Source organism: Bufo bufo, chromosome 8 (assembly GCF_905171765.1).
Source record: "Bufo bufo chromosome 8, aBufBuf1.1, whole genome shotgun sequence".
Taxonomy (NCBI): Eukaryota; Metazoa; Chordata; class Amphibia; order Anura; family Bufonidae; genus Bufo; species Bufo bufo.
In genome coordinates, this window is record NC_053396.1 from 180,523,887 (window position 1) to 180,550,749 (window position 26,863).

Consider the following 26,863-nt stretch of genomic DNA (forward strand, 5'->3'; position numbering starts at 1 on the left):
TTTTGCCAGCTTCTGGGTCCTGACATCCAATGAACAGATATGGTGCTGTCCAGTCACTCACTAATCCGAAAATGACCCCAGTAGTCATTTGAAGAATTGTATTTTGTTTGAGTATGCATTTCGGAGTTGTATTGACTCCTTAATAAGGTCACTGCAACGACAGGGTCGGCCTGGGGTTCCTTGGGCCCACCAGAAGAAATTATTCTCGGAGCCCAACCCTTATATCTTCAATAAAGTCTAATAGTTTTTGATTCAAAGAAATAGACCCTAGTGGCCGGACATTACCTCCAAATGCAGCTTCAAAAGTATTTTTTTCCTGGATCTTAGGGACCCGCAATGGGATCAAAGCCTGGGCCCACTGGAGGATCCTCTGGTACTCTGGTGGGCCAGTCCGACGCTGGTACCCATAGTCAATGCAACTCCGAAACGAATAGTGAAACAAAATGCATTTCTTCAGATTACTACTGGAGCCATGTTTGGATTTGTGGGTGACTGTCCAGCACTCCTGCATTGGACCCCTTTTCTCTGCCTTCGTTCATATTTTGCATCCAAGTGTTTCTGATTTGTATGATGGCGATCTGAAGGTCAGAGACATGTTAGGACAATTAGCATGGGTTCTTCAGGACAGAAACGAAGATGGGATGTCCTCTCATAGCTGTTCCTTTTCCTTAGGCCTGTGGGATTGGGGGCATGAAAAAGAGACAGGATCCTTCAGCATTAGAAGATCGAGATAAACCCTATGTGTGTGACAGTAAGTGGCACCCCAAAATGATATATTATATCTGTCATATAAAACTATAATCAGATGTGTTGTGCGTGATTGAGTACTTGTGTGCTGATGAAGTCAATGCCTTTTGCAGGGTCAGTGATGACCATAGAGTGGCCACCCTGTAGCACATACTCATTACATAGAGTGGCCACTACAGGGGAAATATAGCATTACACTCTGACCGTTCAAATGAATTGCTGACCATGTAGTGCAGAGGCCAGAGCTGGAGCTGTTCTTATGGAGTGGCACTCCGCTCTGGCTCATAGAGGGGGAGGGTCGCGGGTGGTTGAGCCCCTTTCCGTATTCCCTACTTTAAGAATAAAAACTTAATGAAACAGCTCCCTATGAAAGTATTAAACAGGTTATCCTGTTTCAGCAAGAAACCAATACTGAATAGCCTACAACAGGGGTAGGCAACCTCCGGCACTCCAGCTGTTATGAAACTACAACTCCCAGCATGCATACTTGCTGTGCTCTTCTAAGAACTCACATAGAAATGAATGGAGCTTGCTGGGAATTGTAGTTTCACAACAGCTGGAGTGCTGGAGGATGCTGATCCCTGGCCTACCATAAAGGATTGAGCAGCACCTAACATCCAGCACCACAACTTCGGTTTTTCCAGCTGCCCTTTGTTCACCCAGATGCAGTGGTGACAACATGTGACCACTGCAGTTAGTCACTGACGCCATCGATTCACCAATAAGCCAGTAATGGCTGCAGTGGTCACCGGAGCCGCACTGCTGGACCTGTTAGGTAAGTACCGCTCAATACTTCATTGTAGTCTGTTCTCCAGCGTTGTCCAGTTTCTTGCTGAAACTGAACAATCCCTTTAATTTTCATGGCACATGGACGTACATATTATTAAGGGAATATTCCATTTTCCAAAAAAGGACTATTATTCTTTGTAAAAAATGAAAAGTTGCAGATTGTCCGATGGACTTTCTGTATCTCTTACAGTTTCAGGATCTCTGCTTGCTGTCATTCAGTGGGAGCCTTCGTTTTTTACTTCTAGTGAATAGTCATATGATGGTTTCACGGGTGCTCGGCTCTTTACAGCACACAACGCGTTTCATTCCAATATAATACAGTACCAGCTAAGTTAATGAGATTTTACAAATCTCATGTACACTTTGCTTATTTTGTATGAGTGGAAATTGATTTGCGGTGTGGCTTTTAAAATCTGTACCATGACGATTGGTGTGTTGTGTTTTTTTTTTTGTCCCCGTAGACTTCAGTGGGGTTGTTAAAATACATAGAAAATCTAGGGAGGATAGAAAATTTGGTGAGGATTTTGATGCATTTCCACATCGAAGCTGAGCAAAAAAAAAGTGCGGATTTATGGCCCTTTGTCATCGCATTGCACTGTATGCATATACCCTTAGAGAAAGATTACGAGAGCTATGTATTGCAATGAGCGCGGGGCATGCATGGAGCGTGTATAGACATGGAAGGTGCGTACACAGGGGCGGATTGGCCATAGACCCTACAGGGAAATTTCCCGGTGGGCCGATGCCCAAGGGCCTTCTGAGCCCTCCTCACGGCCGGCCAGTGGAAGTTTTTGGGGATGTATTTTGTGCTGCTGGTGGCAGTATTTTGTCATGGACTGCGGTATTTGGTGGTGTTGGGGGTGGTATAATGTGCCATAATATGGTATTGCTGACCTCGCCTACTTGTGTCCATCAATTTGGACCCAACTACCAAACGGGGCGGCTTTTAGAATTTTTTCCAGGGCCACTTTAATTTCCCAATCCGCCCCTGTGCGTACATGTATAAACATGGGCGATGTATACCTGCAGTAGTGTATGAACCTGGAGGGTATGAATGTAGTATAATGGAGATGTATGTATTCATGTGTTTGATATAATGTGGTGCTTATGATATGGTGACGCCCTTTTTCCTCTCCTCTCTGACAAAGACCACTGGGCAGTCGAAACGTTGCACCTTTTAATAGCCTTTTGTACATTTTTCACGGACTAACCACTAATAAAGACATTTTTGGAAGAATATGCTGCCGTCATCTACTATTTGAATCACTTTTTCCTCTCCAGTCTGCGGGAAGAGATACAAGAATCGCCCCGGTCTCAGCTACCATTACACCCATACTCACCTGGCCGAGGAAGAGGGAGAGGAGAACGCTGAGCGATATCTAATCCCGTTCCATAGGAAAAATAACCATAAACGTGAGTAACGTGCATTTCATAAGACAACACCAATGGGATCCCATGAATCCACCCTGCTCCAAAAGTAAAATAGGGATAATGTAGAAATCTGCAGAATGTTATCTTGCGTATGAGGCTAGCACGTGGCATTGTTTGCATCCATATATATTACTTATGGATGCAGATACTATTCAGGTCCCTTGGGTACTGTGGAGACCTATGATAAAAACATGGATTGGCTGGGACCACCCTGACCGCCATATAACACCTATTGGCAGTTCTACTGACATACAGTGAACCAGTCTGGTGCGTCACAGCGCCCCCTAGTGTGCGAGTGGACATAAAGTTAAATTGAGAAGTGATGTTGCACAGGTTGGAAGATTTGAAGGGGATGTAGCCCGGAGTCCCTTATCTGGATCCCTCACACTGGGCGTAATTCTGATTCACAAGCCCAGGGCTACACACCAACACTGGTTGAGCGAGCAGAAAATGTGTGCAGTTTGTCTGTGACCTAGGGTACAATTCGGGGGCAAGTCGTGTGCAATTTACCACCTGCAACAGCCATTAGACAGTAAATAAAAAATTCCTGACGTGTTGCAAATCGCTCACACACTCTGTGCTAGAAAAGGTACTTGATCTGTGACCAGAAATCCAGCGATGTGTCCACCTCATGGTGGTCAGGGGTGGTCAGCACCACACTAGAAGACTGTGTGCTAGAGCAACGGTTGTTCATTTGGGATATGGTCATGAAAAACAAACACCTGTATGTATGATGAGACAGTCACTTGTCTGAAAGCCTGTCTCATCGGCCATGTTGTCACATGCATTTTTTGCTACAGTGATTGTTAAAGAGGACCTCTAACCTTTAGCAACTACTTGCATCCCCCATGTAATAACAATTCTGTAGAATCTATTCTTATGACTGTATGTTGTGCTGTTCCTTTATTATTCCTGTTAGAATAGTTCTATGGAAAACCACATTTCTGAAGTGCGGTTTTCGTTGATGTTTTCACATTTTCTTTGAACTCAGTGCAGAAAATCACATTGTGACACGAGCAGAGGTAGGGCAGGCTGTGGTTTGGTAATGCTGTGCACATATTATTTGCTACTTTTGGGCAAACCACGAGAAAAGAAAGAAGTATAAATAAGGAAAGGCTGAAGAATACAGTCAGCAAGACACAGGAGGACAGGTCAAGGACATTAAAGGGGTAGTCTGAGTTACATAACAACTTGGGCAGCAGCTGTAAATGTGCTAAAATAACTAAAGAGGTGACACCTACCATTTTTTATCCCCTGCTGCTTCCAGCATCGTGCTTTTGGTTCTGGTCTCCTGATGTCCTCTTCCTGGCTGCAGCGGTGGTGTCTTGTGCACACAGGTCACTGTGCAGCCAGTCACTGTCCTCAGCAGTATATGGGACGTCACTGCCTTCCTCTGGATCAACTTGCAGGATAACAGGCCGAACTGGATGGACAAATGTCTTTTTTCGGCCTTATGTACTATGTTACTATGTTACTGCAAGACAGTCACTGGCCTCAGCAGTATATGGGACGTCACTGTGCAGCCAGTCACTGCCCTCAGCAATATATGGGACGTCATTGTGCAGCCAGTCACTGGCCTCAGCAGTATATGGGACGTCACTGTGCATCCAGTCACTGGCCTCAGCAGTATATGGGACGTCATTGTGCAGCCAGTCACTGGCCTCAGCAGTATATGGGACGTCACTGTGCATCCAGTCACTGGCCTCAGCAATATATGGGACGTCATTGTGCAGCCAGTCACTGGCCTCAGCAGTATATGGGACGTCACTGTGCATCCAGTCACTGGCCTCAGCAGTATATGGGACGTCACTGTGCATCCAGTAACTGGCCTCAGCAGTATATGGGATGTCATTGTGCATCCAGTCACTGGCCTCAGCAGTATATGGGATGTCACTGTGCAGCCAGTCACTGGCCTCAGCAGTATATGGGACGTCACTGTGCATCCATTCACTGGCCTCAGCAGTATATGGGATGTCACTGTGCAGCCAGTCACTGGCCTCAGCAGTATATGGGACGTCACTGTGCATCCAGTCACTGGCCTCAGCAGTATATGGGATGTCACTGTGCAGCCAGTCATTGGCCTCAGCAGTATATGGGACGTCACTGTGCAGCCAGTCATTGGCCTCAGCAGTATATGGTATGTCACTGCAAGCCAGTCACTGGCCTCAGCAGTATATGGGACGTCACTGTGCAGCCAGTCACTGGCCTCAGCAGTATATGGGACGTCACTGTGCAGCCAGTCATTGGCCTCAGCAGTATATGGGACGTCACTGTGCAGCCAGTCATTGGCCTCAGCAGTATATGGTATGTCACTGCAAGCCAGTCACTGGCCTCAGCAGTATATGGTACGTCACTGTGCAGCCAGTCACTGGCCTCAGTAGTATATGGGACATCACTGTGCAGGCCAGTCACTGGCTGTAGTGGTGACCTGTGAGAACAAACAGCAACAGGGAGGACGGCAGCGCACAGCTGGAAGTAGCAGGGGAGAAACGTGATAAATATGGTTTTTGTTATTTTATCACATTTACATTTGTACTCAGACAACCCCTTTAAGTGGTAGTACTTCTTAAAGGAGTTTGGCCTCAGCAGTATATGGGACGTTACTGTGCAGCCAGTCACTGGCCTCAGCAGTATATGGGACGTCACTGTGCAGGCAGTCATTGGCCTCAGCAGTATATGGGACAACGTCACTGTGCAGGCCAGTCACTGGCCTCAGCAGTATATGGTACGTCACTGTGCAGCCAGTCACTGGCCTCAGCAGTATATGGTATGTCACTGTGCAGCCAGTGCCTGGCCTCAGCAGTATATGGGACACCATTGTGCATATCAGTCACTGGCCTCAGCAGTATATGGTACGTCACTATGCAGCCAGTCACTGGCCTCAGCAGTATATGAGACGTCACTGTGGAGCCAGTCTCTGGCCTCGGAAGTATATGGTACGTCACAGTGCAGGCCAGTTACTGGCCTCAGCAGTATATGGGACGTCACTGTGCAGCCAGTCATTGGCCTCAGCAGTATATGGGACGTCACTGTGCAGCCAGTCACTGGCATCAGCAGTATATGGGACCCTACTGTGCAGCCAGTCACTGGCCTCAGCAGTATATGGTACGTCACTGTGCGGGCCAGTTACTGGCCTCAACAGTATATGGGACGTCACTGTGCAGCCAGTCACTGGCCTCAGCAGTATATGGGACATCACTGCAGTCACTGGCCTCAACAGTATATGGGACGTCACAGTGCAGGCCAGTCACTGGCCTCAGCAGTATATGGGACGTCACTGTGTAGCCAGTCACTTCCCTCAGCAATATATGGGATGTCACTGAGCAGTCAGTCACTGGCCTCAGGAGTATATGGGACGTCACTGTGCAGCCAGTCACTGGCCTCAGCAGTATATGGGACGTCACTGTGCAGCCAGTCACTGGCCTCAGCAGTATATGGAACGTCACTGTGCAGCCAGTCACTGGCCTCAGCAATATATGGGACGTCACTGTGCAGCCAGTCACTGGCCTCAGCAGTATATGGGACGTCACTGTGTAGCCAGTCACTGCCCTCAGCAGTATATGGGATGTCACTAAACAGTCAGTCACTGGCCTCAGGAGTATATGGGACGTCACTGTGCAGCCAGTCACTGGCCTCAGCAGTATATGGGACGTCACTGTGCAGCCAGTCACTGGCCTCAGCAGTATATGGAACGTCACTGTGCAGCCAGTCACTGGCCTCAGCAGTATATGGGACGTCACTGTGCAGCCAGTCACTGGCCTCAGCAGTATATGGGACGTCACTGAGCAGTCAGTCACTGGCCTCAGGAGTATATGGGACGTCACTGTGCAGCCAGTCACTGGCCTCAGCAGTATATGGGACGTCACTGAGCAGCCAGTCACTGGCCTCAGCAGTATATGGGACCTCACTGAGCAGCCAGTCACTGGCCTCAACAGTATATGGGACGTCACTGTGCAGCCAGTCACTGGCCTCAGCAGTATATGGTACGTCACTGTGCAGCCGGTCACTGGCCTCAGCAGTATATGGTACGTCACTGTGCAGCCAGTCACTGGCCTCAGCAGTATATGGGACGTCACTGTGCAGCCAGTCACTGGCCTCAGCAGTATATGGGACGTCACTGTGCAGCCAGTCACTGGCCTCAGCAGTATATGGGACGTCACAGTGCAGGCCAGTCACTGGCCTCAGCAGTATATGGGACGTCACTGTGCAGCCAGTCACTGGCCTCAGCAGTATATGGGACGTCACTGTGCAGGCCAGTCACTGGCCTCAGTAGTATATGGGACGTCACTGTGCAGCCAGTCACTGGCCTCAGCAGTATATGGTACGTCACTGTGCAGCCAGTCACTGGCCTCAGCAGTATATGGGACGTCACTGTGCAGGCCAGTCACTGCCTGCAGTGGTGACCTGTGAGAACAAACAGCAATGGGGAGAACGGCAGCGCACAGCTGGAAGTAGCAGGGGAGAAAAGTTATAAGTATGGTTTTTGTTATTTTATCACATTTACATCTGTACTTTACTCAAACAACCCCTTTAAGTGGTAGTACTTCTTAAAGGAGTTTTCCAAGTTTTATATGCGGATGACCTATTCTCAGATGGGTCATCAGTATCAGATTGGTGGGTTCTGACTCCCAGCACCCCTGCTGATCACCTGTTGGAAGAGGCCACGGTGATTCTGTGAATTCTGTGGCCTCTCTCTAGGCCAGTGACGTCATGTTCATTGGTTGCATGGCCTAGGCGCAGCTCAGTCCAATTCAAGTGAATAGGGGGAGCTGCGATACCAGGGACAACCACCATCTAATGTACAATGTTGTGCTTGGTAAACTGCCACAGTGCTCACTGGGACATCACAACCTATTCAAACAGCTGATCGTCGGGGGTCCGGGGTGTTTGACCCCCATCGATCAGATATTGATGATCTATCCTGAGGAGGGACGGAGCATTAATAATGTCCCCCATTATGTATCTTGTATTATACTCCAGTGCTGTATTTACAATTCAGCTGTTTGTAATTGAAAACTGTCAAGCTCACTGACAGACATGTCCCTAGCAGTGCTCATATCATAGAGTGGGACAGATAGTTTTTCCTATATCAGATGACTGTAGAGCACCTGGGACCCTGTACCGATCAGCAGAAGGGCCACAACGCTCCAGCCCATTCATTGCTTATCCAGACACAACACCATCCATAAGATTATGGCTGCGCATGGTACTGCAGCTCTAGTAAACGGCGCTATGCTGCAGTACCATGAGCAGCCACCGTGGTGTGTACATCATTGCATCTGGATAAAAAATGAAAGGGCCCTTCTGGTAAATGGTGGTGGTCCCAGGGTGGGAGTCTCACCTATTGTGTATAGATTAATGGCTTATCCTAAGGATTCAATTAAAATCCTGAAAAACTTCTTGACATGTGGCTTGGGCTCAGTTCACATTGCTGTCATGGAACAGAAACCACAACGGCAGTGCTGAATGCGTCACACGCCGGATCCAGCAGCAGTCAGCGGGCCCCACTGGTTGAATTTGCTTGGATGGGAAGAATAGCCCTGCTCATTGTGCCATTCTTCCCATGCTATGTGATGGCACCTCTGACTGTAATGTGAACCCAGCCTTACGTCAGATTATCATTTCGGGTGGGTTCACATCACGTTTTTTTTCCAAACCGTTTAATGTACACAAAAAACGTATACGTTAAACGGATGCCTCAGACTCATGCCATACAGTGACGTCCATTCACCATAGAGTTCTATTGTAAAAAAAAAAAAAAAGTATAAGTTTTTTTTACAGGACTATGCAGGATACAAGAATGTGGTGTGCTACGTTTTTGTATCCTTTTTTTCTAACGTATACGTCAAACGGAGACATAAAATGTGATGTGAACCCTCCCTTAAGGATGCCCGAGGGCACCCAGCGTGATTGCATCGGATTTATTATCCCCTATGAATTATGGATTTGATTTGTTATCCTGTACGGTTTATGTATTGGGGGCAGATGCATTTCCATAGACATATCTAGAATGGTGGCTCGTGGGCAGCCTGTTCGGGGCACCCGTAGGACACGACGCAGCCCCGTTTCCCTCTGCTTCGCAGTAGAAGTTTCTGTGGTATTGCAGGGATGGTTTCTGGCTTTCTATAAGCGCAGATTCTTCCATCCCCCATTTCTATGTCTGTTTCTCTAATTGAAACAGTAAATCAGGGAGAGATATATTAAATCCATGCTGCATGTTTTTTTGGCGGTCCCTCGGATGCAGACAGTTGCTATGGAAACAGGAGTGACAGGGGTAGGTTATCAGTTTGGGTGATGGCAATGCTCCCTCCCTCCCTCCCTGCTTCCCTAAAATAATCTTACCGCCCACTTAACCCCTTCCGTGCCTGCCTCTCGAACAGCTGTGGCATTTCTGCACAGTTCTGATTTCAACCCTTTCCCCCCCCACAGACTTCTACAGAGAGCTGAACTGGGTACCGGAGATGCAGCCGCGACATACAGGTGAGAACGGCCAAACATCAAAAGTTTGACTTCTTTCTATCAGTTAGAATTATTATTGTGGATTTTTATATTTTTACCGATTTTTATATAAATGACCTATCCTCAGTATCTATCAATTTCTGATTAGAGGGGTCGGGCACTACGCACCCCCGCTCATCAGCTCTTGTGAAGTAGGGAAGGTGCTAGAACAACAAAGCACCCTCCATTACGTAGCGGACAGGGCTGGTTACTACAGCGCTGCTGCCATTGAAATTAATGGGAGAGACCCTGCAGTAACCGGGAACACTGCTGCAGCCCATCCCTGCCCTCAGCAGTACGCAACACATGACGGCTGCAACGGTCACGCGGAGTTTATCATTACAACATCACTAACAGATCGGCGGAGCTAGAAAGGGGGTGACATAAGTGAGCATGTGTTATTCTATGACAGGGATGCTCAACCTGCAGGCCTCTGGCTTTTGCAAAACTACAGCCCCCAACATGCCTTCATAACTGTAGGCTGTCCGGGCGTGCTGGGAGTTGTAGTTTTGCAACAGCTGGAGATCCGCAGGTTGGGTATCCCTGTTCTATGACAATTCCTTTCTGGGTGAATTTCTGTTTTATAACTCGGACAATCCCTTTAAGAGGATTTTCTGAGACTTATATACTGATGACCTGTCCTCTGGATAGGTCATCAGTATCTGATTATAGGGGTCGACACCTGAGACCCCCCGCTGATCAGCTGTTTAAAAGGCACCGGCACTCCTGTGAGCACCGTAGCCATCTGCCTGCTCACCGAGCACAGCGCCGCACCTTGTATAGAGGCTGCGCTTGGTATCGCAGCTCAGCCCCATTCATTTTAATCGAGATGAGCTGCGCCTAGGTCAGGGATGGGCAAACGGGGGCTCTCCAGCTGTTGTAAAACTACAAATCCCATCATGCCCTGCTGTAGGCTGATAGCTGTCGGCAAGACTGAGCATGATGGGATTTGTAGTTTTACAACAGCTGGAGAGCCGCAGTTTGCTCATCCCTGGCCTAGGTCATGTGACCGATGGATGTGATGTCACTTGGCCTTGAAAGAGGCGCAGCTGATCGGCGGGGGTCCCAGGTGTTGGAAGAGGCGCAGCTGATCGGCGGGGGTCCCAGGTGTTGGAAGAGGGGCAGCTGATCGGCGGGGGTCCCAGGTGTTGGAAGAGGTGCAGCTGATTGGCGGGGGTCCCAGGTGTTGAACGCCCCTTTAATCTTATATTGATGACCTATACAAAGGATAGATTATCCATATGAATTACTGGATAACCCCTTTAAGGCATGGGTGGTCACTTTGTGAAGGCTGGTAAGATTAGGGGGCGTTCCCACGCTGCAGATTTTGTTGCAGAATTTCCTGCAATTAGTTCCATTCGCCTGGATTGCGCTTGCAGAAATCCACGCTCTTGCCGCCCCATTCAAGTGGATGGAACTGACTTTACATTGCAGAAAATTCGGAAAGAAAATCTGCAGTGTGTGAAGGCGTCGGAAGTAGTAAAAAGAGGGTATAGTGAAATCTACACGTAGGGGGTTTCTTGGTACAATACATGCATTAGACGGCGGACTTTTCATTATGCATCCCCAATTTGCATCTGGGTGAGAAACCAGTCAGTAAATCCGGCGGGCGCAGCTGTCACAGGTATCAATAATGACAGCTGAGGCCAAAGCGGCAAATCCAGGAAGCGAGCCAGAATACAACCAGACAGACATAATACAAGCCATAGGGGATCTCCAGGCCGCGAGCCGCTGCCAGGGCACACTGGGGGGCATGGGAAAACAACGCTCAGGTCTACACGAGCCACTGAGGCGTCGTAACAATGGAGTGCTACTGATCCTGCGATGTGTGAAGGCGTATAATGTGCCACGTCGTGTGCAGCCGATAAAGGGATTGTGACATTATAAGTAAAAGCAATGAATAAATCCAGTTAGCACTAACCATGGCATCCAGAATGATGGGCTGAACACGTTGTCCAGGTCACCAAACGCATCCTCTCTTTACTGTATTGCAGTAAAGAAAGCTCCTGATGGCTCCGTCATTGCCAACGGTTACTGTGACTTCTGCCTAGGAGGAGCCAAGAAGACGGGGTGTCCAGAGGACCTGATCTCCTGTGCTGACTGTGGTCGTTCTGGTAAGACAAGGGAGGAGGAGACCTCCTTCTTTAGCCTCCTTCACTCCAGCGTATTTGCGATCCGTATGTGTGGAGCTTATTTTGTGTACTGGAATGTTAATGACAGCCACTTGGAACCGAAACCCGAGTTCGGGAAATGTTTTTTTTACAGTATAAATCAATTTCTGAAGTTATTATGCGAAGTAATAACTTCGGCTCATCGGAGCCAATACATTCTAATACTGTACGGAGCGCTTGCTCAGTACAGTATTGAAACAAAGTTTTATGCGAAATCATCCGAAGTCGATTCCCTCATCCCTAATTACCATACGCTCTTGTGTAAGAGGCCTTTCAGAGTGTAACTTTGGGTTGGGTGAATTCTTTGGATGGGTGCTGGACGTCTTCCATGAAGATTCTGGTCCATATCATCAAACAGCAACCTGAGGCTGTCCAGATGTTGCAAAACTACAACTCTCAGCATGCCCAGACTGCCAACAGCTCTCAGCCTACAGCAGCGCATGGTGGGAATTGTAGTTTTACAACAGCTGGAGAGCTACAGGTTGGCCATGCCTGCTGTATATTTATGCTGTGACTCTCCTTTTTTAACTACGTCCCCAAGGTGCCCCATGGACTTGGAATCTAGTCTTTGAACATGATGCCAGTCTGAGGTGTCAAGTTCCTCATCTACAAGTGGACCGGAGTGTAAAAATGTGGTGGACAAATAAAACCATCTGTACACCATTAGGCCTCATGCACACGACCATATCCATTTCATGTGCCGTGTAGATTTTTTTGCGGACCCATATACCTCACTGTGTCCGTGGTCTGCATTTTGTGGACATGTTCTATTCTTTTTGCATAATGGACCTATGGATGCGAAAAGCTCAAGTATGATCCACATGCTTTGCGCATCTGTATGTCCTTTCCACAAAAAGATAGAACATGTCCTATACTTGGCCACAAAATGCCGACCAAAAATGATGGATGCAACATGGACAGTGTCCATATTTTGCAGATCCCAAAATACATCCGACCGTGTGCATGAGGCCTTATTCCTACTTTACCTACGCCATGGCATAGACCTCTGGTACCAGTTATAGTGGATCCATGGATTTATCAGATTTAGACGAACATCTTTCCAGGTGTGAGACCAGGCAATGTTCAGCTGTCCAGAGTTGTTGGAGTATGTTCACATGGCAGATTTCTCCCCTAGATCCTCAAGATTCTGTGGAAAGATTGGCATTAATAACTGCCTGTGGGTCTGCAAGTGAATTTGCCCCATTTATTAGGGCTAAGCTACCGTACGTTTTGCACAGAAACTGCACCAGGAAGTGACGGGTGCAAAACAAATTACAATTCATATGGATGCCATGCAAATTCCCTTTGGAAACGATGGGGTGCAGATTTTTGGCACAGAACACACACTGAAATCCGAGTGAAATTTAGTTGCTGTGAACATACCCTGAAAGTGGTTGTCCTTTAAGAGAATGTGTAAAATAAAGAAAAAAAGCCACTCACCTCTGGAAAGCTGCTCCATTCGAGTGCAGAGGGTCCTGTCCCCACTGCATCTGGTCCCTGGTGGACTGTAAGGGCTCATGCACATGACCGTATGTATTTTGCGGTCCGCAGAAAAACGGATCCCCAAAAAATACGCATGACGTCCATGTGCATTCTGTCATTCTGTATTTTGCAGAACGGAACAGCTGGACCCTAATAGAACAGTCCTATCCCTGTCCGTAACGCGGACAATTATAGGACATGTTCTATTTTTTTGCGGAACGGAAATACGGACATACAGAAACAGAATGCACACGGAGTAACTTCAGTTTTTTTTTTTGCGGGACCATGGAAATTAATGGTTCCCCATACGGTCCACAAAAGAAAATACGTTCGTGTGCATGAGCCCTAAGTGTGATGTCCTGCCTGTGGTCACACGTGCCATTCACTGGTCTCAGAGGTGCATGTGACCACGGATGGAACATCACACTTGTCTTCTCTCAGGGACCGGAAGCAGCAGGGACTGGACCCTCTGCGCTGGAACCAAACAGCTTTTTTAACTTATTTTACACACATTTCCGGTGGTACCGGTAATTCACTTTTGGTTTGGGGATCGTAGCACAAGGGGTTGTCCAAGATTTTGATAATAATGGCCTATCCTCACGATAGGTCATCAATATCCGATCGGCGGGGGGTTTGACACCCGACACCCATACTAGTCAGGCATTTGAAGAGACCACAGCGCTCCATTTAGCGCCATGGCCTCTTCCTATACCAGTGACGTCACGTCCTAGGCACAAATCAGGCCCATTCATGTGAATGGGGCTAAGCTTAAGTTCCAAGCACAGCCGTTATCCAATGGACAACATCGATCGTAAGCATTCCATTTCCGTATTTCCGTTTTTTCGTTCCGTTTAAAGATAGAACATGTCCTATTATTGCCCGAAAATCACGTTCCGTGGCTCCATTCAAGTCAATGGGTCCGCAAAAAAACAGAACACATACGGAAATGCATCCGTATGTCTTCCGTTTCCGTTCCGTTTTTTGCGGAACCATCTATTGAAAATGTTATGCCCAGCCCAATTTTATCTATGTAATTACTGTATACTGTATATGCCATACTGTATACTGTATATGCCATTTCCGTATGTGTTCCGTTTTTTTGCGGACCCATTGACTTGAATGGAGCCACGGAATGTGATTTGCGGGCAATAATAGGACATGTTCTATCTTTAAACTGAACGGAAATACGGAAACGGAATGCATACGGAGTACATTCCGTTTTGTTATTTTGCAGAACCATTGAAAAGAATGGTTCCGTATACGAAACACAAAAAACGGCCAGTAAACGGGGAAAAAAAATGATCGTGTGCAGGAGGCCTAAAGGGGTTGTCCGGGTTCAGAGCTGAACCCGGACATACCTCTATTTTCACCCCGGCAGCTCCCCTGACTTGAGCATCTGAGCAGTTCATGCTCCGATGCTCTCCTTTGCCCTGCGCTAAATCGCGCAGGCCAAAGGCATTTTCAAGAGTTCCGGTGATGTATCGGGCACTCCATGGGGCTGCCAGAAAGCCTGGTGACGTCACCGTCACTGATGGGCGGGCTTTAGTGCTGCCTTAGCCAGTAAAACGGCTAGGGCAGTGCTAAAGCATGCCCATCTGAGCCGGTGACGTCACCGAACACACTGCCGGGAGGAAGCTTCCGCCTGGCAGTGTGTTGTTGTAAATAAAAGAGCCGGTGCCCTGCACAATCTAGCGCAGGGAAAGGGAGCACATTGGAGCATGAGATGCTCCGATGCTAGCCTCAGGGGGGCTGCCTGGGTGAAAATAAGGGTATGTCCAGGTTCAGCTCTGAACCCGGAAAACCCCTTTAAGCCTCTGGCCCCTTCTGCCTTCATTTTGAAGGTACCCAAAAGTCTGAAACTGACAATGATTTCATAGTCAAAGTAATTGGAATTGCTTTTCTACCCCATTTGATGTCTGAACACTAACTGAACCTCTGGTCCACATTTTCAGGTTACAGTACGATCAGGTGTAGAGGTTGATCTATGGGGTGTTGCTGGTGGGGGGCTGATGGGGCACGTGTGCCTGGTGTTATGCAGCAAACCGAATCTTTGCATTGGTGAAGGAATGCCTAGCCGTGGCCCTTGACTCTATAAAAATGTATGATCCCTGTACTTCTCATTTCATTGTACCATTACTATAATTCTCTTCTCTTGTAGGTCACCCCTCGTGTCTACAGTTCACCGTCAATATGACAGCTGCAGTTCGGACTTATCGCTGGCAGTGCATTGAGTGCAAGTCCTGTATTCTTTGTGGAACTTCGGAAAATGATGTGAGTGTATTATAGGATACTATGGTTTTATATCTACATGTATTATTTTTATAATGGATGCCCCACACCTGACGTAGCACAGTTAATAATGTAATTTTAGCTTTATCAGACGCACCTAGCATTTAGAGAAGGAAAATTTTAAAAAAAAAGTTTTTCATCAGACCTCAGGTCAGACCCCCAATCTTCATCCGAACTCGAATCAGACCCCCCAATCTTTATCAGGCCCCCAAATCAGACCTCCAATCTTCATCAGACCTCAGATCAGACCCCCAGCCTTCATTAGACCTCAGATCAGACCCCCAATCTTTATCACCCCCCCCCCCCAAATCAGAACTCCAATCCTCATCAGACCCCCAATCTTCATCAAACCTCAGGTCAGACCCCCAATATTTATCAGACCCCTAAACCAGACCCCCAATCTTCATCAGGACCCCAGTCCTCATCAGACTCCCAGTCCTCATCAGACCTTAGATCAGACCCCTATTCCTCATCAGTCCTTAGATCAGACATAAAATAAACAAACTTACTTATTCTGCTCTGGACATTGCGCCACTCTGCAGATCCAGCGTGCTCTTCCTGCACTCACCGCTCCCAGGTCTACTGCTTGCCTAGCGCTGTACTATGACCTGGCGTCACACAATGTCAGGTCATAGTGCACTACATCCTGACACTTTATACAGTCAGGACACAACACAGCGGGTGCCTGGCAGAAGACCAGGGAGCGGTGAGTAAAGCCAGCACCAGGAGCGCTATATTCACTGCTCTCCAGTCCTACTGTGTACTAATGAGAACTTCCATAATGGAATCGCTCATGAGTATTCGCTCCATAAGAGGCACTGACATTTCCCCACACTTTTGAGGGCAAAAAAACTGCGTCTTATGGAGCGATAAATATGGTACATATATACTATAAAAAGGCAATCATCTCATGAGTGGTTGCTGCGGTGTGTACGTGCGGTAGATGGTGTACTCTGTTCTCAGATTGTATTGCTGCTTTTTGGCGATTTTATTTCTTTGCCTGGTGGTCACCGATGAATGGAAACCACTAACCCTTCTTTTACCACAGGACCAGCTGCTGTTCTGTGATGACTGTGACCGAGGTTATCATATGTATTGTCTGAGCCCACCAATGTCGGAGCCCCCTGAAGGTGAGTAGCACTTCCTGCTGGAGACATGCATGAATGATTGGTCTGGGAGACTCTCTTGGAAACCAGTGGATGAGTGGTGTATAAAGATAGCTGAGATCTTTGTACATGCTGGAATTTTCCTTCAAAGAGGAGCGGTCACCTCTCCTGACATGTTTGCTGTAGTAACTACTTGCATTCCCCATGTAATAACAATTCCGGAGCATCTTTTCTTATGAATTTGTGTTGTGCCATTCCACTATTGTTCCTGCTAGAAGTTTATGAATATAGGTCCAACTGGGTGTTTCTAGTTGGGAGTGTTTCCCTGCACAGTCTGACATTATTCAATCAGTGCTGCCAGAGGCAGAGTGTGCAGGGACAACACCCTCAACTGGTAACACCCAGTTGGACCTTGCTAGTGCCATGGCCTCTGTGTACAACAGAGACTATGATATCTGAAGGGGGCAAATACTTTTACAGATCACAGTTTATAAAAATAAAAAAAAAGCCCCGAGCTGCTCCTGAGAGAGTTTTTTTTTTTTTTTGCAGGTAGCTGGAGTTGTCACTTGTGCCTGAGACAACTGAAGGAGAAAGCTTCGGCCTACATCACGTTGACCTAGAGCCCCTGGAGGATGAAGATCACTGATGCCCTCAGACTGGTCTTGCTTATTCCCAGAATCCTCTGCTCCTCTCATTTCAGCACTATGGTCCTTCCCCTGCTCAGCGCCCTGAGCAGTGTAAAGTAGTTTCATTGGTTCCACTGTGTATTAATACTATGAAGTACTTACCTTCTGCTCCTATTTATTTCTCTGATACTTCTCTGACCATGGTCCGCTCCCTCCTGACCTGGGAGGCAGGTTCCAGAGAGATCCACCATCGACTTGTCCTGACACATTCACTCTATGATATGGATGCGATCTTGAGGGTTTTTTATGTTCTTTACTTTATGGATCTGCTCCTTCAGCTTTTCTACTAGATGCTTGGCTGACCCGTTCACATCTGCAATTCACATCTGACTGCATTATTAATAGGATAAAATTCCTTTAATCCGGCATTAATGGCACCATCCTGATTCCGGATTACCAAATGTCATAGAAAAGTATATTTCATCTATAACAGGAGGACTACTTTATTTCCTGTGGCTTACATAGCACCAACATATTCTGAAGCTCATCTGTTATATCGGTTCCTGCAAACTCTGCTGCTATCCCTCTTCTCATAGTTCCACTTCTGGTCCTGCAAAGTTCCAGATCACCTCGTAGTTTTAGAACCAGGAATAAGTGCCATATTATCAGAATTTCAGATGCCAGATTAAAGGAATTCTACTGTTTATGGTGTATTATGTATTAACATTCAGGATTGGGAATATAGATTCTTACGAGAGTACACACCTGTGATTCTAGTCATAGAGATGGCTATAAAATACTGTCCTTCTTGTATGTCAGCCTGCCAGGGCATTGCTGACTTCACAGCAGGTACATTGGAGCGCATATATTAATATGTCCGCGTGTGATTGCAGGCATATCAAATTTACAATTGCACCTGCCCCAACTTTTTTGTGTTCATTTATGAAATCAATGGCAGGAGGTGGCATCATGTTGCACGTGCTGTGCCTACTTCTAAACTAAGCATGGCATACATTTTCCACATCTCTTATTAGTGGTAATATATGCCGATGTACCTACAGTGCCATCTAATAGGAGATCACGTGGGACTGTGTTCATAACTGTGCCCTCTTGTGTCTGGCAAGGCTTGGTTGGGGTCAGGTAATTAATCTAAAGGTGGCAATGAAAAGTTTGCAATGGGTCCCTTTAGTGGTGTCTCTTCCCGTGGCAGATGGGCTGTTCAGACACCAGGGCCTTTTGGGATATTAATAGTAGGGGCCGAGTATTATGTTGGCATGGGTGGTGATGTGATTGACTCATCCTTCTCCCAGCGCAGTTTGCTGCAGCGGACAGGTCTGTAATGGACTGTAGACCTGATTATTTTTTATCAGCAGTGTTACTAAGTATGAACGGTATCTCAGTCCGTTATCCGTTTTATATGAAATATCTGTATACATTTTAATCTGCAGACAACCGCGGACTCCTATGTGGAGTTCATCACCTGTAAATACACTCTCCTTTGTCTGTAGCCCCCCCCCCTTTACATAAGTCTCCCTTCTTCCTCTGTCTCATTCCCTGGCCATTGACCTATTGTTATGCAGTACTGGGGAGACAGAGACACAGCCTAAAAAAATAGGACTTTAGCCGTCCTTGAATATCCGAGGCACAATTTTCCACTTTCATTGTTTCTATTGAAGAAGAGGCTATGTTGTCTCCAAAGCTCGCAACGCAAATGTATTCCATTAGCCGGTGAAAGGTATCACTTCAATTCCGCCTCTTATCGCTTTTTTTTTTTTTTTTTTACAATGCCTGCTTGTAATTTAATGACCATGCATTCATGCCTTGAGCGTCCCTCCATGGTGATTTCAGAATCCCTGATAACCCGGTTATACAACGCACAATGCCTCTTTTAGCCTCCCGCACCCCAGATTTGCACACGACTGTGAACTGTACCTGGGGTCTACAGGAATTCTTGACTCACCGGGGATCATGGCATCTGGTTCCTGGTCTTGGAGTGAGCGATTGCTGAGCTTGTGTGCGTGGCGATGTACTACCGAAAACACAAAGCACTTACTGAGAGCCTGAATGAGGAACATGTCCGTCCAGAGAAAGTTTGTACCCCCCCCTCCCAGCACTCTTTTGATAATATTGTGAAAGCCATTATGTTTCTGAACATGACGTGACACTTTTGGATGCTGCAAAGATGAGTAGTCCATAGCTGTTTACTGCACATTTTATTTGTATTTGCTAGGCCCACGGTATGTGCTATTCGTCAAGTGTAGTAGAACATTCTATTCAAGTACCAGTAAAGTCAATGGAGGCGAAAACCTCTCAAGAGCACACTGTCCATCTATCACCTTGTTGCAGTGCTGTGCGCTGTGGTTGGATGCGGTAAAAGGGGATTTCAAAAATGCTAGTGACCCAATAGAGCCTCATGAATTTTAGGGCATTTCATGTTTGTTTTTTTAATCATATCCTTTAATTTTTGTGGGGGCAGGGAATAGAGACTGTCCTTATATAAACGATCTGTTCCATACAATCCCAATAACATGGAGTTCCCAAAGAAATAAAATAAGCTAGGACTGCTCCTTTGGGTAGGTTCACATGATGGATTTTTGCCACAGGTTTCAGCACCCATTCAATGCCAAAAACGTGCTCCGAATCTGCGCAGAAGTCGCCTCCTATTTTTTTCAATGGGATGCTGCGCCGCAGTTCGTGCACCCGAGGATTTTTCCAAACGACACCACAAATGTACAGTCCCATTCTTGGTATGGTTACCGTGCGGACACCTAAGGAGCCTGTCCGTGGTTTAGCGCCATTCAATAGAGCTAAACCTAGAGCGGGACCGAACCATTCAAAATGAAAAACCACGGCAGAAACCACAGTGGTCTCTGCTGTTGAATACGTGGGGCGGATTTTGACACAGTCAGAAGACGTAGTGTGAGCATACCCTTGGGCTTGTAAAAAACTCTGTGGAATTCATGCAGTTTCAAGTGTTTTTATGATTGGTGCCTCTATTGGTTGCACTTTTTTGACATGCATTTTTATTTTTTTAGAGTTTTTGTTTTTCCAATAGAGGAAAAACACCAAAAAAATACTATGGACCTAAAAAATGGTGTAATATGTTTTATAATTTTCTATTGACTTTACAGCTAACATCTGGCCACTGTGGGTTTTTTCGCTGCAAAGCAAACAAAACTTGAATTTTGGATGGAACATGGGGGGGTCCATCATCGCATAGTTCAAAAGCAGTACAAAAAAGAAAGTATTTACAAAGTCAGGCCTCTTTCAGACGTCAGTGAATCATGGACTGGTCTCCACGGACAGCACCCATTGACCATTCACACATCAGTGGTTTTCCACAGACCGTGGGTCCGTGGTGACACCAGGGAAGCATGCCCTACTTTGTCCATGACGAATCCCCTGTTATGGATCATCCCTCACCCACATTATAGTCTATAGGTCCCTGAAAACCACAGGTATGGATGCTGTCCATGTTTGGGCCATGGTTTTCACAGACCATTGTCAGAATGTCCTCTGGAAACAAATTTTTAGTCTAGCTGTATCCGTGGAAAATGGACAACTGGACCAAACGGGTATTCTTCGTGGATGAACCACTGACCATCTTGTCACAGATGTCATCACGGACGTGTGAACGAGGCCTTAGGACAGTCTCCCACAGCCTATTATGGGTGCATTTTTGCATGTTCATTATGGCCTTAACTTCCACCTGACCTAACAGCGTCCTAGGGAGTCAACTTTTTAGATTTTAAGTGTAAAAATATGTGAAGCTTTCCTATAAAAAAAATTTTTTCAGCAAATCCAAGTATAATATGAAAAATATTCTTCAGCTTTTAATATTTTGTAACTGTATTTTAGCGATCGGATCCAGTGTCTGTAGGCACTTTAAAATATTCCAGTCACGGTTGGGTCTGGAGCTTACCAGAACCGGCCTAGCCGGAGACCGCCGTTCACCGCCAGACCCATTGACCATAGTGGGCTCTGGTGGGGATCCGGCCACTTAAGTACTGGGTTTTGGCTGGACAAAAACTGGTTCATGCAGCCGGTTTTATCTGGCCCATACCCGGCACTCATGCCAGAAAGCAGTCGGATCCAATTATAGTCAATGGGGTCTGGCGGTGCACGGCAGTATCAGGCTAGGCCGTCTCCTGTCAGCTTCGGCAGGTTTCTCTCTGTCAGATCAGTTAAACGGAAGTGTGAACCTACCCTTACTCGTTTAGTGCTATATATTTACATTAAAACTACAACAACCAATCAGGTGTTTGCTCTTATTTAGGAAACTCCACCAAACAGATATAAGCTACTTGCTGATTGGTTGCTGTAAAACAATGAGCTACGGTAATATATTAGTTATTCCATCTTCTTGCATGCACTTAACCATCTTTTATTTGCTCCTCATTCTTTCATGGCTCCAACTATTGTTAGAAGGATGATGCTTGCGACTTGTTCCTCTGAAGAGCTCTCATTATTTTTTATTTTTTTAGGGTGCTGTGAGTGCGTCGATTGCAGCTGATTTAAAGGGACACTTCCACGAAGAGCAATTGAATTTAGCCATATTCATAGATTTTCTGTATTTAAAGTGTCATTATTGCCAGTGTTTTGGGCTTCGGGGGGGCCCTGGTGTAAAAACTGTACCAAGTACAAAATGTTTGTGGGCTAAACCCTAATGCCACGCCCATGAGGAGCTGAAAAGAAATCACAGCAACCAATTCAATCCAATCCAAGGTTTTATTTTAGTGACCTGATTGGTTTGCTAAGGACAGCAACCCTTCCGTGCTTTGGTTGTTATGCATGAGGTCCTGAACATTTCATCCAGTCAGATCGAGCCTTTGTTCCTTTAGCTGCACTAGAAAAGAAAATTGGAATCTGGTGGCAATGAGCATAGGGACGACTCAGGCTCCAAATTAAATTTTTTGCAATGCAGGTTAGAAAATAAAAGGGGAGACGTTTTGGCTGCTATCGGCAACAGGTGTAGCCAAATAGCCAATCTCCCCTTTATTGCAAATATTAGTCCAAACAAAAAAAAATAATCAAAAAAGCAATGTCCCTAAAATATAAGTAATTGGGCTCTTTAGTAAAGTAACCAGCAATCCTGTGGTTTTTATAGGAGCCTGCCACAGACACTATAATCTGTATATAGCTCTCCGTAATAGTGTCCCCCGCCATTAGGATATATTGATTTTCCAGGTTTAAAGGGGTTGTGCCATGAAAATGATTCTACGTTTTCCAAAACAGCATCTGGATCTGAATGTTTTTGTTAGGGTTCATTCACACGTCCGTATGTGTTTTGCGGATCCGCACATCGCCGGCACTCTCATAGAAAATGCCTTTTCTTGTCGGCAATTGCGGACAAGAATAGGACATATTCTATTTTTTGGCGGAACGGAAGTGCAGATCCGCAAATGCGGATGCGGACAGCACATTCCGGCCCCATTGAAAATGAATGGGTCCGCACCTGTTCCGCAAAATTGCATAACGGATGCGGACCCATTTTGCGGACTTGTGAATGGACCCTAATTGCGTGTAATTAGAAATCTAGCATCGCCACCGAGCTATTCAATAAAATGTATTTGTAGAGCGCCACCTGCTGTTTGTTCTTTTTCTCCATCCACCTCACTAAGGTGGTCGAAAGGTGCTCAGTTTAAATCTTCAACTGACACCAGCCATATCTTTTGTTAAAAGCTGTAGCAGTTACAGACAAAGAGCTGCGGCAGAAAGGACACGCCCCTGAGCTGCCAGTCTGAAATACATTTAGCAAAACAATTAGAACAATGAATGTGGAGATCTCTGGATCCATGTGAGGTACAGGGCTGGTTCTAGCTTTGTTAGAAAGAGATTGTCATGTCCTACATGATGTCTGATTTGAATGTTTTACATAATCATGGGATAACCCTTTGAAGGCCAACTTCTGGTGAACGCAAGAGAACAATTAGCGAATCAATACTCCCATCATAGACTGTAGACAAATGTCCGTATTCCAGTGTTGTTGCCCTTAGCACCTTGTCAGGTTACATTAGAGTTGGCTGTTAGGACAGCGCCTAAAATGTTTTCTCACCCATAGGGGTCATTGTCCCATGTATGGACTGACTATAGAAGCACACGTTGCCCTCAGGGGTTATGGACTGGTGGACACTCTATGTGCCACCATGTAATGCCTCTGTGAGGCACCATGGACCTCCTGTGTAATACACCATGTGATGGTGATGGAGTATGCCCCAGTTTTAGTCTTGAGATTCTCTCAAATCAATCCAGTATGGTTGTCACAGATCTGTGCTACGCAGATTCATGGTCAGGCTCCTTGCACGAAGCCCAGGTAATAAAGTGAACATCCGCTCTTTTTTTTTTTTTTTTTTTCTTCATTTAAATCACTGTAAAAATCCTGTGCTCAGTATTATTTCTGTCTAGCGTTCAGACCTCTGTTTTTCAGATACAGAGCCCAAAACCCCTGCACTTAAAAACATGGTTTACTAGCTCCCTCTAACCACCACCAGGTGGAGCTCAAGTGCCGACTGCATGCTGGTCTTTATTGAACTCACTGATATTACAGTATGCAGTAAGCTCCTGAGCTCCCTCTAGTGGTGACTGTAGGCAGCCAGTTTGCTATCGTTCAACTCTAGGTCTATGCAGAGGATTTGGAGCTCTGCATCAGTGAAACCCATCATAGAACTGTGTAAAGGTATATAAATTAAACAGTGTACAGTTTTAGACTAGTGGGAATCCCTATTCCCTAAAGTATTTCTAATGGCTCATTTCACTGGTAGTGTCCCTTTAAGGCTTCGGCACGTGTGACTAGAATAACGGCATTGATAAGACTCCTTCTTTGCGGGGGTCGTTAGTCTCTTTACTGTGTTGTAAATATATCTTAGAGATGCCATACTGAGTGCATGACCAGAGGTAAGCTATATCCCTAGCGCTGCCGTTCCTTAAACGCAAAATCGATTTTTCATCAAGGTCTTTTGTCAGTGATGAAACGCGTGCAACCTGGAACTCTGCTGCTTTGACGCGAAATAATGTCTGCCTGTTTTTTTATACTACCGGTCACTTTCTTTACTTCTGCCGCAAATTAGGATTTCCGCCTGTTTTGCAGTCAAATCCCTGGGGGGGGCTATTTTGTATGACAACCAAAGGGAAGGGTGTGGTCAGCACTTTGCAGATAGCACTTTGTCGTGGCAATAGGAGGCATCCATTTTGCAGCAAGTCCTCCGAATTATAAAATGGCCTCCAAGACACCCAGAAAGAAACCTTTTTTTTTTTTTTCCAGTAAGTGATAAACTTTGCCAAAATCGTCTCTCTTTTGCAGGAAAGAGCTTTCTTTATTCTACCCGAGGAGACGAAATCCTATTTTCGCTTTAACGCCCTGCCTCTAACAACCGTCACACGTGTTTGTGTTTCTGTAAAATAACTATAAACAATAAAAAAAAAATTAAGATGGCAGACGAGAACTTTGCACAGATGTACGTGTTACTTCAAAGGTGCTGCAAAATCTGATGTAAAAAAAGAAAAAAAAAAGAATAGCAAACTTTAAAAAAAAAAAGATGACAAAAACTGTAATTAAAAAAGAACGTTTGTGGCGGGGTTTGAACTGCCAAGCATTTGATATTTTGCCGCTATCCGGCTGTTTGTAACGTCGTCGTGGTTTCTTTCTGTCGCTTGCATTAGTAACAGTTGTTATTGTGTGTTAATAAACCATTGGATTGAAGTTTGGTACTTGGAGTCTTTATTTCCCTGGAGTTCATGTGTGAGAAGCTCCAGGGCCCGTGACCATAGGTGAACCTCAGGCTGATGCAAGGGCCGTTGTTGCATAATGAAAAAACTTTCTAATGTTTTCTTTTTTAATTCTTAAATATTTTCAAGATCTCTGCATGCTGTCAATGTGATGTCTAACTGTAAGTTTGAAACTAAGTTTATTAGGTCATCTAAAAATTCCACCCAATTTTGATTGCAGGGGATCCGACTGTTGTGGCCTCCTCTGATCCTGAGAAAGCAGTGTTGGTTTAGCGCTGGGACCCTTTCATAGATAGACATCAGCACTCCAACAGTGTAGGAAACTACATCATGACCCCATTCAAGTGATTTGTCAGGGTCACTGCAGTCAGACCCCACAATCAGAAACTGATTGCATATCCTAGTGAGTTGCCATCACTTTCTAAGCTAGGAAAACCCTTTCATGTAATAGAGCCTTGGGGCAAAAGTCAGGTTGGCATTATCTCCTCTCCCCATGGCAGTGTGACCCTACATAGGTCTATTATTTCCACAAGCATTGTGAAGAACAAGCCTGAGGGTCACACCATCCTTTTATCCTGCAGTAGATGGGTGCTGTGCTGGTTCCAGGTCTTCTGTCCAGGAATAAAGAGCAATGGTGCAGAATCCCAGCACCCCCTTCCCCGATGATCATGTTCATATAGGGACATTGTTCCATCTTGTAGAAGAAAGCATTGCATTTGGAAATTTAAAGGATAACATCCAGAATTTTGGTAGTATTTGCAATAATGGATGTGTCTCATGATTTCCATAGTACATCTGGAAATTCAATGTTGGGTGTAGTGTGGTTCTTTTAATTTTTGGCAATATTATAGTCCACCTTTCTGCCACTAGTTCCTTTGAACTACCAAGAAGAATAAGAGAACAGTAAGGCCCCTTTCACACGGGCGAGTATTCCGCGCGGATGCGATGCGTGAGTTGAACGCATCGCACCCGCACTGAATACCGACCCATTAATTTCTATGGGGCTGTTCACATGAGCGGTGATTTTCACGCATCACTTATGCGTTGCGTGAAAATCGCAGCATGCTCTATATTCTGCGTTTTTCACGTTTTTCACGCAGGCCCCATAGAAGTGAATGGGGTTGCGTGAAAATCGCAAGCATCCGCAAGCAAGTGCGGATGCGGTGCGATTTGCACGCACGGTTGCTAGGAGACGATCGGGATGGAGACCCGATCATTATTAGTTTCCCTTATAACATGGTTATAATAGAAAATAATAGCATTCTGAATACAGAATGCATAGTAAAATAGCGCTGGAGGGGTTAAAAAAATAATAATAATAATTTAACTCACCTTAATCCACTTGATCGCGGAGGCCGGCATCTCCTTCTGTCTCCTTTGCTGAACAGGACCTGTGGTGAGCATTAATTACAGGAACAGGACCTTTGATGACATCACTCCGGTCATCACATGGTACGTCACATGATCTTTTACCATGGTGATGGATCATGTGATGACCGGAGTGAGGTCACCACAGGTCATTTTCCTGTAATGAATGCTCACCACAGGTCCTGTTCAGCAAAGGAGACAGAAGGAGATGCCGGCCTCCGCGATCAAGTGGATTAAGGTGAATTAAATTATTTTTTATTTTTTTTAACCCCTCCAGCGCTATTTTACTATGCATTCTGTCAGTGGCGTAAACTAGAGTGTTATGGGCCCCAGTGCAAACTTTGTATCGGGGCCCCCCTACCCCCCGATTTTTATAAAGAAGCGGCAGATTTTCTTACTAATGGCTTTCCCGTGTGGCTAGTCCGCTGCGTGAATGAGGGCCAAGCCCCGTTCCGGACAGCAGAGACACGGAGCAGTAACATGATTGATAATGCTCTTTGCCTCTCTGTGACCTTTTTACTAAAAAATCACAGGGAGATAAAGTGGTCACCGTGATTTTGTAGCAAAACGATCATAGAGAGGCATGGAGCATTATCAATCATGTTACTGCTCGGTGTCTCTGCTGTCCGGA

General features: G+C 46.0%; 1 protein-coding gene across 2 annotated transcripts in view; it reads left to right on the top strand.

The window, feature by feature from the left end:
- The window catches only part of DPF1 (double PHD fingers 1), a 35,712-nt gene extending 18,229 nt beyond the window's left edge, over positions 1-17,483 (top strand). For both annotated transcript variants that reach the window (XM_040442733.1, XM_040442734.1), the window contains exons 5-11: positions 673-751; positions 2,818-2,949; positions 9,397-9,447; positions 11,460-11,579; positions 15,277-15,389; positions 16,456-16,537; positions 17,063-17,483. In XM_040442733.1, coding sequence (XP_040298667.1) covers positions 673-751; positions 2,818-2,949; positions 9,397-9,447; positions 11,460-11,579; positions 15,277-15,389; positions 16,456-16,537; positions 17,063-17,133 — 648 coding nt within the window. In that variant the 3' untranslated portion in view covers positions 17,134-17,483. The remainder of the gene's footprint in view (positions 1-672; positions 752-2,817; positions 2,950-9,396; positions 9,448-11,459; positions 11,580-15,276; positions 15,390-16,455; positions 16,538-17,062) is intronic.
- Positions 17,484-26,863: the final 9,380 nt, after the last annotated feature.